The 12910-nt window shown below is 42.6% G+C and overlaps 1 protein-coding gene across 1 annotated transcript in view; it reads right to left on the bottom strand.

The window, feature by feature from the left end:
* Positions 1-2037: 2037 nt before the first annotated feature.
* Positions 2038-12910, bottom strand: part of LOC140154138 (probable Bax inhibitor 1) — a 29564-nt gene continuing 18691 nt past the window's right edge. Inside the window, exons 8-11 of the mRNA XM_072176745.1 lie at positions 7675-7754; positions 6598-6698; positions 6062-6134; positions 2038-5264 (exon numbers count right to left, since the gene is read on the bottom strand). Coding sequence (XP_072032846.1) covers positions 5247-5264; positions 6062-6134; positions 6598-6698; positions 7675-7754 — 272 coding nt within the window. The 3' untranslated portion in view covers positions 2038-5246. The remainder of the gene's footprint in view (positions 5265-6061; positions 6135-6597; positions 6699-7674; positions 7755-12910) is intronic.

Here is a 12910-nt window from a genome sequence, read left to right as displayed (position 1 = left end):
ACAACGGTTTACCTGGGGTTCGAACCCACAATCTATGTATCCATAGTCTAATGCCTACACGACTGTGCTATGATTCGTTGTGCCAGAAAGGTGTTTGTTTATGATACTTATTGATTACGGAATAAAGTGCATACACACAATATACTATTACTAGTATATTAGTACTAATAAATACGAATATAATCCTAACCCTAATCCGTAACCCTAAACCCTAACCCTAACCATAAGACCCTAACCCTAAGACCTTAACCCTGACAATAATGAACCTTGCCTCGGACTATGCGGTTAGTGATATATTGCAGCCCATTATGGTTGCAGAAAGAAATTAAGCGTCCAGGACTATTTGTATGGTCCTCCAGAATAACCAGTTATGGTAAGGCCCGATTCATTTCATTACTTTAGTAACAGCCTACATCCAGATACCAATTTTGGGGTATTTTTGGGGTCCTTCATATGGTAGCAGGACAGGGCTTGGAAGAGGTGAACGATGGGATTATATAAATAAAAGGAAGTCGCTAAATCTTGTCCAGAAGCAGTCTCCGAGATGCTTTCACTTTCAGCTCTGATTTATTCGTACATTGATCAGGTACATATTGCCATTAAACCATCTGACGTTCATTTTTGCAAAACTATTCAGTCACTATGGAAATAACAAAAAAAATGTTCGGTTGCTAGGCCGTTGAGGTCAATAACCTTATGGGTCAGGTCATGACAGCAAACGTGTCAAATACAAGCAGTGTCCAACACGCGCGGTAAGTGGCGAGTCACGCACCTGCGGGTACACGGCACTATGGTTTCACGCGCATTGCGGCGCATGGTATGGACGCATTTAATGTTGGCTTACCGCGCGCAGGCCTACGTATGTTTGTCTGGGTGTGTACGTGACTGACTGCTTTTCTGAGACAGTGGCGGATCAAGGGATTTGGGAAGGGGGGGCACACTCAGAAGTTTTTTGCCGCCACCTTTTTGAATGGCCACAAAACACCATTGTGTCGCCCGCCATGCAGCCGGCTGTGTCCCCTCAGAATTGGAAACTGGGTCAAAGCAAAGGCCTTGAAGACATTTCGGGGATCATTGGGTGTAAGCTGATGAAAAGGGGGGGGGGTTATTTGGTGACAGATTTGCAAAAAAAAGTCCACTTTTCAGATGGAATGTTAAAATATAGCCAACAGAGTCGTTCAACTGTTCAGTATAGCCCGAAAAGATTAAATGATAGGGGGTGGGTGAGCCCACTTTAGTGGAACTTGAAAGTCCACATTTTGGAAATTCTGCGACACCCGCAAATAAATCCTGGCTATAATGTAGGCCTAGCTATTAACACGGGCTCGCTTAAAATGTTTTGCTGCCACTTTTAAACATGTTGCTTACATGTTTTATACCATTATAACCCGAAATTGAAACGTTTTCTAGCAACCTCTTCTAACATTAATGTAATATGTTTGTTGGGATAAAGTTAAAATCAACCATTTTGTCACGAGCTGTTTCAAAAGAAATCTGAGGGATTGAGTGAGTAACAACATTATCACAGGTCTGGATATTCATTTAAAGTTATTTAGCTTCTTTAATATGACAGGAGCTAACATATGATTATCAAGCTAACATGGTCATTACTATTAGGCCTACTGGATGAATAATCTACACCAAGACACCATGATTATCATCATCACCGTTTACCATGTTTACTAACCACTCCCGTGTACTAACTGCTCCCGTTTACTCAACTAGCGGGGACCCGCGCGAAGCGCGGGTCTCCCGCTAGTTTATAATAATTTTAATTATAATTATGTTTACGTTAAAACGTGTGTGTAATATCATTTTACGCAGGGAACAAGGCACACGCAGAACTATGCCCGGGCAATAGTTACTTTTGCGGACACAGTCAAAACTATGCCCGCGCTTTTAACCAATCAGATTACGGGAATCTTTAGATGAGGTATATAATAATCTATAATATTCATGTTCATCTTATCAATAGTAGGAAGGCGCCAGTTAAAGGAATGGTTAGTATACACCATTGACAAGAAATACACAGTACAATTTCATTGGTTTGAAAGCGCAGAACTCTTGCATTTATTAATCATGCACCTTCAATGTTAATACAACCACAACACAGTTGAGAATACAATACAAAACCACTGATAACAATAAGCTATTCCAGTTGAAATCCATACAGCTCCTATGGAAGACACATTCTTAATCTTCCACACAGGGAGTGTAGATTTCAAATGGAGTCACTGATTCAGATAGAAGATGGAAGTTCATGTCTTCCATAGGGTGTGTATGGTTTACACAGGAATAGCTCAATATGCCTGTATACCAAGCTGAAAACATTATTAATTCAATAAATATCATCTATGGTGTAGTATTACTGGTACTTTCACTTCTGAGTGTAGTAAAAAAACAAGGAAGTACCGACATATTAATATACCATTGCTAATATCGCTTCCCTGTTGCGTAAAACTGGTATCTTTCTATTTGTATTGTTTTGGTGGTTTGGTGTTAATTTAAAAAATAAATAAATTATCAATAAATACATTTGTCTTGGATTCTCAACCAGTCTCCATACCAATTTTTAATAGTTTTAATGAAATTTTATTGTATGACTAAAATAGGGCCTGCTTGGAAAGCAGTGCTCGCTGCATCTGAAGCAGTTAAACCTTCAATAAAGATTTCACAAAAATGTAATATGCAAAATAATTTCATTACTATTTACTACATAATTTGCCCATGTCTCTTTCTTCTGTGTAATAATTTATTGAAGAAAAACGATGCAAATTGCTTCAACTTGTGAATACCATTCAAAATAATTTAATTCATAGCTTTTATCGCTGCTCAAATTGATATTTTCCTGTTACTTCATATTCATAATAACTTCCATGAATTGACTTGACCATGGATTATTTAAATTTTTTACTATTCTTGGATAATTTTTTTGAACAAATATCGTAAAGTAATTCTGAAACATTGACTATTAAATAGGTCTAGAAGCTTGCTTTTATAATTCTGAATGACAGACAGCTGCACAAGTTTGACGCAATCAATTTATGCATTTCAAACATATTTAACATTTAAATCACTTTCAATATTTTACAATTCTTATGTGTTAATGTGAATTTTGTAACATGCCACTACAACAATAAGTGAGAAAAAATGACCTATTGATTATAAACATTATGATTAGGATGATTAAACATTTTTATAAATACACATAGACCCTAAAAACTAGGCAAGATGAAAAAGCACAAGACAGTTGAAGTCAAAAATGTTCGGATTTTAAACGACCTGGTGATAGCTGGTCAATACATACACATGCAGTGACAACAATAACAGAGATATGCCAGTCAGTGTTGTCAAAAAATCCTGAACTGGCAAAAAATTTCTTGAAAAATGTGCTTTGCCTATACATTTGTACAGGATCATCAGAGTAAAATTTCCTGAAATCTGGAAATTTCCTGAAGACTGGCAACAATGCAATAAGTGGTCCTGAAATCCACACTCCCTCTGTGGGAGATTTAGATAAAGTCTTTCACAGAGGGAGAATGGGTTTCAAATAGAATAAACAACTGGGTTACGCTCATAGCAAAATGCCCATTTTCACTGTTTTTATAATAAGTGATAATACAATGCAATGAACTTTGAACTGAAAAACTATTGTTTTTGATTTTCTCCATTTTGTTCTCGCCAGCAACTTTGAACACGGCATTGCATAATACCGCAGCACAAAAAGGTAACTGTTATTATTTTGTCTTGTGGCACTGCCACTTCAGCAAAGATACAATTGATGTAAATATGCAAGTAGCTCCATTTGATTAAACAGGGTACATAGCAGTAATAAAACTGTAGGTTTGAGTATAGCATAACTTCAGTACCCTTCCCTAATAAGTACAAAATATACCTAAGAGCATAAACCCAAGAAATACCTTGACAGAACCCACAACCTAGAATACTGAAATCTCTGTGTAACATAGATTAGCCTCAAATTTCATGGCCTTCTCTTTCCTATCCTCAAACAAAGACTATGAACGGGGTACTATAAGAAAAAACTGGGCACTGACGCATTATTTTTACAAACCACACAGGTGTCTCCCGTTCCCGATACTCAATGTTCGTGATTGAGCCACATGCAGTCTGGTAACGAATCTACAGTTTGACAATTGCATGATCATAATGATTAACAAAATTAAACAGCGATCATTCCAGTCAGAATTTTACACCTTCAAATGTGCTCAAAATTAGCACCTATGTGCCAGACATTATTTAAGTCTTATCATCACCTGAGGAAAGGTAGCAAATGAGAATTTTATAACATTTTTTTTGTGTGTGTGCAATTTTTCTTTTACTGCTCAGTGCTCATGGCTCAGACTTTGTTTTCGGAGATGTCAGTGGAAATTGTAGCGAAGACCAAGAGTTTTGGGCTAACTGCTGGGCCCTTAGTGAATTTAAGTCATGTAATATTGTTTTATAACAAGCTCCAAGAGCATTGCATCTAACTGCATTAACCCCATGAGAACTACCTGCCGATTAGCCAAAAATTTTTCATTATCAATTGGCCCAATCAGCAACATTGTTAGAATAATTTCACCATGCAAAAAAATTGGGGTGAATTATTTGCAAAGCTCCATTCTGATTGGTGATTAAAGTGAAGATATCATGTAATTGACCAATCAGAGGCAATGTTAGATCGGCAGGTAGTGCTCAAGGGGTTAAGCTCTTGTACAGGTAAATGTATAACATATGGGAAGTGCAATAGTGCATCAAAACAACTTTTTTCTGTTTAGGACAAATGACAATTCAACAAATACTTCTTATTCACTTTAAACATAGATAATACTTTAATACAGATAGTCCTTTACTTAATTAGAATTTCCAAAAATATGCATACAAAGGGCAATTTAGGGATACATTTAACAAAATAGAAAAGAAAGGACATTTATCATGGCCTCTACCGTGGCACTGATGACTTAAGCAAATTTCAAAGGAGTGGCTCCACCTAGATTTTGAAAATAGATTTTATACAGCATCATTTTAAGTAAAACAATGCTTTACAATTTAAAAAAAAAGGAGGGGAAAAAAGCCAAGGTGGTCTTACTTCATGCTAGAATGCATAGATTGCAATAATTGAGTTGTAGCATGAAGAATTCCTGGGTAACAATAGAATTAGATGAAATATACATTAATTTAGTTTGTTTTAAACCATGGTTTGTAGTCCTTTTCACAGCCACTCCTGTCTTGCAGGTGTTCTTCATCTACTTGCGACGTTTCTCCTACAGAAAGAATCAAGAGAAAACAGTTTTTGTGAGTTGCATGTCAAATTTCTTACTTCAACAGGTTGTGCATATGACGTATCATACTGTAAATATGACGGACTTCTCAAATGCATTCAACAAAAGCATGATTGCAATCTACTACGACAGTTCGTTTCAAACACATAACAAATGCACTACGATAGTGATGACAACATTTGATTGAATGGACTGCACTGCGCCATGATTACACTGAAGGACACCGGTTCAAATCTTTTGTTTGGAGCCAATCGATAAAAGCATGCAGGGCCTCTATTGTCCACAATTTTTTAGGCTATTCCATTTGTAATCCATACACCCCCTATACCTTAATCTCACACCTAGGGAGTGTGTATTTCAAATGGGGTTAACTGAATGGATGACTCCCATTTGAAATTTAGACTCCCAGTGTGTGAGTTTAAGGTCATGTCTTCCATAGGGGGTGTGCATATTTCAACTGGAATAATCCATTAGAAGTGTTATTACCTTGCCTTGGTACCCTTAAAATACATGTGTGTATTAAGCTTCCCAAAAGCACCAGCCTTAAAATTATGGTAGTTAGTCACAAGGCCATCCCTTGTCCTTCATGGCCTGGGTGCCCCAAAACTCTTACTTCCAAAGCAGTCTTAACCCCATGATAGCCTTGATGCCTGTGTTTGTCCTTTCTTTCCAGGCCCCAATAAGCAAATTGAGATTTGCTTCAGAGTCTGAACCACAATTGTAAAATTCAGTTCTAAAAACACTCAAATTTCTTTTCTGTAAAATCTAATTATTCTTACCTCTTTCTGGCCAAGGATGATCATCAGGCGTCGGAAAATGTTAATGAAATCCAGGAATAGGTCAACACAGTGCCTGCATTGAAAATATAATGGTAAACAAAAAGTCAAGAAAAGGAAACTAAGACCTCAAACATGACATGGCTCAGAAAAGTGCAGTGCCCACGATCTGAGGCTACTGTTCTGAACCCAGGCTACTTTGGTACAGCCCTCTATGACAATATGCGTACTGTACGGAATAAAGCGTAGTATCAACACGTCCATCAATAACCTCAGATTGAGCATGTTATGAACATTTGATTGAATCACATGTAATAGAAAACTGGTATGTAAAGGAAATGTATCACTATAAATCTTAACTTTGCATGCTGGATTCAGTGGGTTTCTAAGATATGAACACAGTATGCAAGACTTTACTTATTAGAGATTACATATTGCAATCAAGGTAACAATTCAGCTTTTCTACATTTCTGAAGTTTAGCCCTAAGTGGCATACATATGGCCCACCAAAATATGAATCACACAACTACTAAACTTACCAAATATAATCCTTATCGCCATTGTTGCATTTCTCTACAATCAACTGGGTATCCACCAAAACAAAACCACAGAAGATGAACAGTCCCAAATATAACTCGATCTACAAAGTCACAAGAAAACAATATTTTACAAAGTGAGAGCAGCATGGCCCAGTGGTGAAGGTCACTGACTCTGGTTCAATTCATGGTGGAGGCAAATATATTTAAAAAAGAATAAAAATTAGCAGCTCTCTCCATTGTTGCATTTGAGTCATGGGGCAGGTGCTGTGAACGATAAGGACTACACAGTCCTGATCAAGGTAATGCATACAGTGGTATAACTAGGGTTGGTAGTGTCTGGGGCAAGAAACAAAATTGGCGCCCCTACCCCCCACCCGAGAATATCTTAGACGATGGTGGTGCCATAGCTAGGGGCTAAGGATACATAATGCCCCCCCCCCCCAATGCTTGAAACAATTTTGGACAAATAAAACCTATAGATGAGTTGACCTATGATGTCACATGTTTACATTCAGACCGCCCTCTGTTGTTTCATGCCAGGCAAAATAACGCAGGAGTGTCGATGGCAGACCACATAAATCTCTTCAAAACCCAACTTTTAAAAACATTTAAAGTTTTGTGTGATATTATGTATATAGCTTGATGCATTTGTAAACAAGTTTGATAACATTTTTAGTAGTATTTGCTTTGAAACTAAAGTTAATGAAAAAAAATCAATTTCTTCCATGTAAACTATTGTGTTTGCCTGGCAGTTTTGATCTCAGATCAACAGAGGCGTATCAAATGTAAACACACCCCAACACATGTCAACTCACCCCTACACTAATGAACTGTTACTAGAAGTTGAATATCGGTCTTAAAATATTCTTTCAATTGATTTTGTGCTGAAATACGCACACAACAATTTTGACTTTCATCGCTTGGAGGGGCGCAGAATCGATGCTGAATTGGTCAATTTGGCGCCCCGGGCATGTTGGATGTGTGAGCTGTGTGTATATGTGTTTGAATGCAGGACTGATTGCCTATAAAGAGCCAGAGAGCCTGCAGTGATGTGATGAATCTGTATGCATACCGTACCTGGAAAAGCATCTGAGATCTCATGAAAAGGTTGAGGAGTGACAGCATCAGCAAGGTAGACAATCCAGACAATATTGGGCCTGTAATCAAACAAACAACACAATGTGTACTATAGGCAAAGTATCTAATTCTTGATCATGAGAGCCAACTTTGGTACGCAGATTTGCGTTGAGTGTACTATGCAAAGAACACCCACACACTTGCAGCGCAAACACAGCTTTTGAGAATTGACCAATCATGGTTTTCGAATACGGTCGTCGTTAGGCAAGGTCAAGGTTTGATCATGTAGGTCGCACGACCTTAGTCCGAGGCTGCTCACACTGATATTCTCCAAATTGGGACGTCGATATATCAATTCTGAGAAGACATACACATGAAAATTAGTCCCAAACAGAAATGTTTGGTAGACTCATAACCGGTGCGATCTTACCTTTCCGATGTTGATTAAGATACTTCTTGCATCGATCCCGAGATGCGGAAAAACCAATAGTCATTTTGTCCCACATAAATGAATAAATAACAAAAACCCCGATCCCCGGTGGACTCACCCAAAAGGTGACGTCACACCATATGATAAATCCCTTATCCGACTTGGGATCCCCTACCGGACCAAACTTGTAGGGGGTGGCGGGGTCGGGATAATCAACATCGGAAAGGTAAGATCGCGACGGTTATGAGTCTACCAAACATTTCTGTTTGGGACTAGACTCAGTACACCGGTCGATCTTACCGCTTCCGATGTTGATTAAGATACTTCTTGCATCAACATCTGAAAGATCGATCTAGCAAGTAACCGACGGATGGAGGTACAAGATTGGTCAGCATCTGATCAGGGATCGGGAGCGGTAACGATGGTTTTCGCGAGGTCAGAAAATATTTTCCCCAACGGTCGGGAAACAAAAAAGACCACGCGATCACAGACATAAACCTCCTTACTTAATAAGTTTGGTGGTTAAGAATAGCGACACTGGTTCTTACCATGCTGAGTATTCTGTATAGTCTGAAAACCTGGTACCCCAGACACCACCGTATTATGATCGCCGAACAATGTCCCGGTAAACCTCCCGCCCGTCTCTGATTACTAACGAAACGGAAGTATCGTAGAGAAGGGCGAAGGTGGCTTCCGGGACATCGCCTGCTAGATCTCCTCAAGGGACAACCGAACGGTATACCCAAGATGATGAGATAGCTCGTGTCGAGTGGGTCGTGGGACGCGAAACCTTCGCGATCCCCGGACCCCACCAACACCTGGACCAGCCATTGCGACAGCGGCTGGACCGAAAGGCTCTGTAAGGGTGATGAATGCGGTCGTGAGTCCTCGCAAGGCTTGTGTTCGGAAGAAATAGTGCTGCAGCGCCTTATCGGACACCCCAGCCTATCTTTGGCTTCAGCCGAACCTTGCCCAACCCTGGGGATTGGAGAGGGACGAATGTCGGTATGCACCGCGCCCGTTCAGTAGTCACGAGAACAGAGCGCCGAAACAGTGTCGCTCCAGTGTTTGTGAACACGGAAGCTAACCTCGAGACCGTGTGCAACTCAGCACCGCCGTCCGAAGCCAACGCCAAACCGGAAAGCCATCTTGAGAGTTACGTATTTAAGCGCCGCTTTTGGACGGAAGGTCAAAAGGGTGACCCTTAAAGTAATCTAAGACTGTGTTGGTATCCCTTAGGAGGATCACTTTCCTTTTTGGTAGACACTCGTTGAACATACCGTCGAGGCGTAGACTAATAAGGTAACCATCGGCTATGATAGTCGACCCGTCTCGAAACCTCGGTGAATGGAGAGGACAGCTGACTTATAGCTGGCCCCAGTGGCCCACTGAAGTCTTGCTTGGAACTTTTCTGTCAGAAACTCCGGAACTAGCAGCACAGAGGCTCTAGCGGGAGAGCTATTTGTCTCATTGCACCAAGCGTAGTATGGAGCCAGACTCTGGCTATACGCACGGAGGGTAGACTTCCGCCTAGCCCGGCGATGAGAAAAACAGCTTCTGATGAAAAGTATCCCTCCGCTGCGTGTTCCCTGGTAAGGGCCATGCAGCTAACTGCAGGTGCTCTAGTGATAGACTGGTACCTCCGCTCCGGGCATCCGGAGTAGATCTGGTACCTGGGAGTGCCAGCGGCCTTGCCGCTAGCAGAATGACAATGCAGTCTTCCCACCCGATCTTGGCCACCACCCTCATGAGTAGTGAGATCGGAGGGACTGCATAAGCTGTCATCCCTCCCCAGTCTATGGACAGAGCGCCCACGGTGAATGCTTGGGGTCCGCGACCCTTGAGCAGTACACCGGCAGTGGATGATTGCGATGAGATGCGAACAGATCTTTCGAGGGTGGTACATCCCCTTGAAGATCGTCTGAGCGACTCTGAGCAAGGGACCATTCTGCTGGTCCCGACACCCTTCCTCGTGACAGATTGTGCGCGAGGATGCTGGTGACGCCCGCGATGTGTATCGCTCTCATCGTAATCTGCCTGAACTTGCACCACCCTATCAGGTGTCGTGCATGCAGGCTCAATCGTGGTGGCCCGGAGTCCCCTTGTCTGTTGGGGTAGGCTACCACGGTTGTGTTATCCGTCAGGACAACGGTATGTGATTCCACGATCACCTCCTCGTAAGCGAGGAGGTTGATGTGAAACTCTGTCTCTATGGCCCCATAGGCCCGAGGCGGAGTCTCCGTGGATGTGGACCCCCAGCCCCGCTTTTGACGCTATGGTCGTCACTACGTGACATACCGGGGGTGCAGGAAACCTGACACCCTGGGTCAAATTGGGCTGATGGGTCCACCACCAGAGTTCCTCTCCCGCGATCTCCGACAACGGAACCGCGAGGGATATTGGGTGACGACTGGGCCTGCAAGCAGGCTAGAAGGTGTAGTTGGGTAAGCCTAACGTAGAAACGGCAGTACAGTACGAGGTCTACCATACTGGCCATTAGGCCTACCACCTTCATCCATGCCACAGCGGGTTTTGCCCGAGACTCGGCCAAGAGTCAGGCACACCGCACCATGTTCGTCACCCGCTCGGGTGAGAGCACCATGAACCCCTCCGTGAGGGTGATCTGGGCCCCTACAAATAGTGGTGTCTGCGTCGGGCCCACGCTGGACTTTTTTGAGCTAATCAAAAAAAAATCCAGGGTCCCGCACCCTACGGACTATCAACCCCATGAGACCCGTAGTCTTCAGTGGAGTGCGTCCGTATATGAGCCAAACGTCAAGGTAGCAACTGATGTTGACACCCCTGTGCTTCAGGTACGCTGCCACCGCTCTGACCAAGGGCGCGTTCTCACTATGCCTGTTTGATACCAGGACGTGGACTCGATCCTACATCGAGTCCACTTCCAAGCATAGTGAGAACGCGAAATAAGTGGTTTCGATCCTACATCCAGGATGTAGCATCGAGACCACCTCATTGAGGTAGTCTCGCACCTAGGACGTGGTATCAAACAGCATAGTGAGAACGCGTCTACAAGTGGACTCGATCCACTTATACCGGAAATGTTGTATACACAACCTTGATGGCCGTCGTTGTACTATTAGGCCTATACAATATACATGCCCTGCATGTCTACATTATATAATTTTCCATGATAAAATGTAAACATGCATTTTTAACTTGAAAAATCGTAGCTGGTATTATAGAACAAATTTATACATGCATGCTTTATTTCATGAATTTACAATATTTATTTTGTATGCGGAAAAAAGTCGAGGGGAAAGTGGACATACACGGACGTTCGTTCGTTCGAGATGCTTGCCGTAGTTTGATGAGCAGCATGCTTCTCGTGCAGTGTGAAAACAACGGCATCGCGGCAAGATACAGATTTTATCCAGTTTCAGAATTAAACAAAACGACATTGGGCTTTACAGTATAATACAAAAGAATATTCAGGTGTAATTTTCGTTTTTGAGGTGTACATTTTGCTAGACTGAGTTAAAATTACCAATCAAAATTAGTATTTTTGATGGTGATTTAGAGGTTGTGTTGCGTGTGAATCGGTGTGCTTGACCAAAATCAGAAATAACAACCCGATGTATTTCTCTAATTTTACACGTGTAGGCCTATATAAAATGACAGTTTTTAGATGTGTTTATTTCAGATCTTTCCAAATACATGCATATATCACAAAATAACATATCCATAGATTGAAGGAATATATCAGAGGGCCTGGAAATAAAACATGATCTTTCCAAATTGATAGTCTATAGTAAAGTTTGATTTGTGCTGTGAGTTCGGCTCAAAACATGCATTGGAACAGAATTTGTGACGTCATGGTCATGCATTGAAGCGCTTGATATTATAAGTGGAGTCGATCCTACATCAGCATTTTGGTGTTAGTGAGAACGCGAAATCAATGTGGACTGAGTCCACTTGTATGTGGACTCGGACCTAGGTACGAGACCCCATGTCTGTAGTGAGAACACGACCCAAGAGTGTTAAACACCCTGGGAGAGATGGACAGGCCGGATGGCCGGTATCAAAACTGGTAATTTTGATCCTGTACCTAGAAGCGCAGATGCCTCCGATCTTGAGAGGCGATTGGCATATGCAGATAGGCGTCCGAGAGATCTAGCGATGCTGTTCCCATGCCCCTGATGGGGCAGGCTAGCACCGAGGCGAGAGTCCCCATTCTGAACCTCTTGGGCCTGAAGAACGTGTTCAACAGCCTGCGGTTCCGGATGGGGCTCCCGTCGCCGGTCTTTTGGCTCCAAGATCACCCGTAGAACGGGGGTAGACCGGGACAATCGCCCGCTTCGTGAGAAGCTGTGTGATCCCTGTCAGTAGTGCCCGACGCTGGGGGCCGTCTGACGGCACTACTGTGGACCTCTGAAATGTGCAGGCGAATGTGGGGAGACTGGGTTGCCAGTCTGTAACCCCCACTCACCACTGACCATACCCAGGCGCCAAAGAGATGGTTTCCCACCTCTGGGTGAAAGCCATAAGCGGTCATCCACTGGGAGATCCCCTGTGGAAAAACCGCTGAGCCCCCCAGGAATGCTCTGCCTAGCTTCCCTTGGAAGAGCGCTTGCTCTTCTTCGGGCTTGCCAGCTGTTCCTGTGCTACCCTTGCGCCTCCCAGAAATGGGTGCTGCAGAGGTAGTGGGCTCGGGTACTGTTGGTGGTGCACGGCCTGCTGAAGTCGGAGCTCCTACCCATGGTAAGGGCAGTTTCCGACCTCTTCAGAGTGCTCCCGTTGGTAGCTTCTTTGCACGGTCCTCCACCGTAGCGCAGAAGCATCCAAAGA

The sequence above is a fragment of the Amphiura filiformis genome, chromosome 6 (assembly GCF_039555335.1).
Source record: "Amphiura filiformis chromosome 6, Afil_fr2py, whole genome shotgun sequence".
NCBI classification, from domain to species: Eukaryota; Metazoa; Echinodermata; class Ophiuroidea; order Amphilepidida; family Amphiuridae; genus Amphiura; species Amphiura filiformis.
Note: the sequence above shows the minus strand (reverse complement) of the source record. Positions and strands in the feature narration are given on the sequence as shown.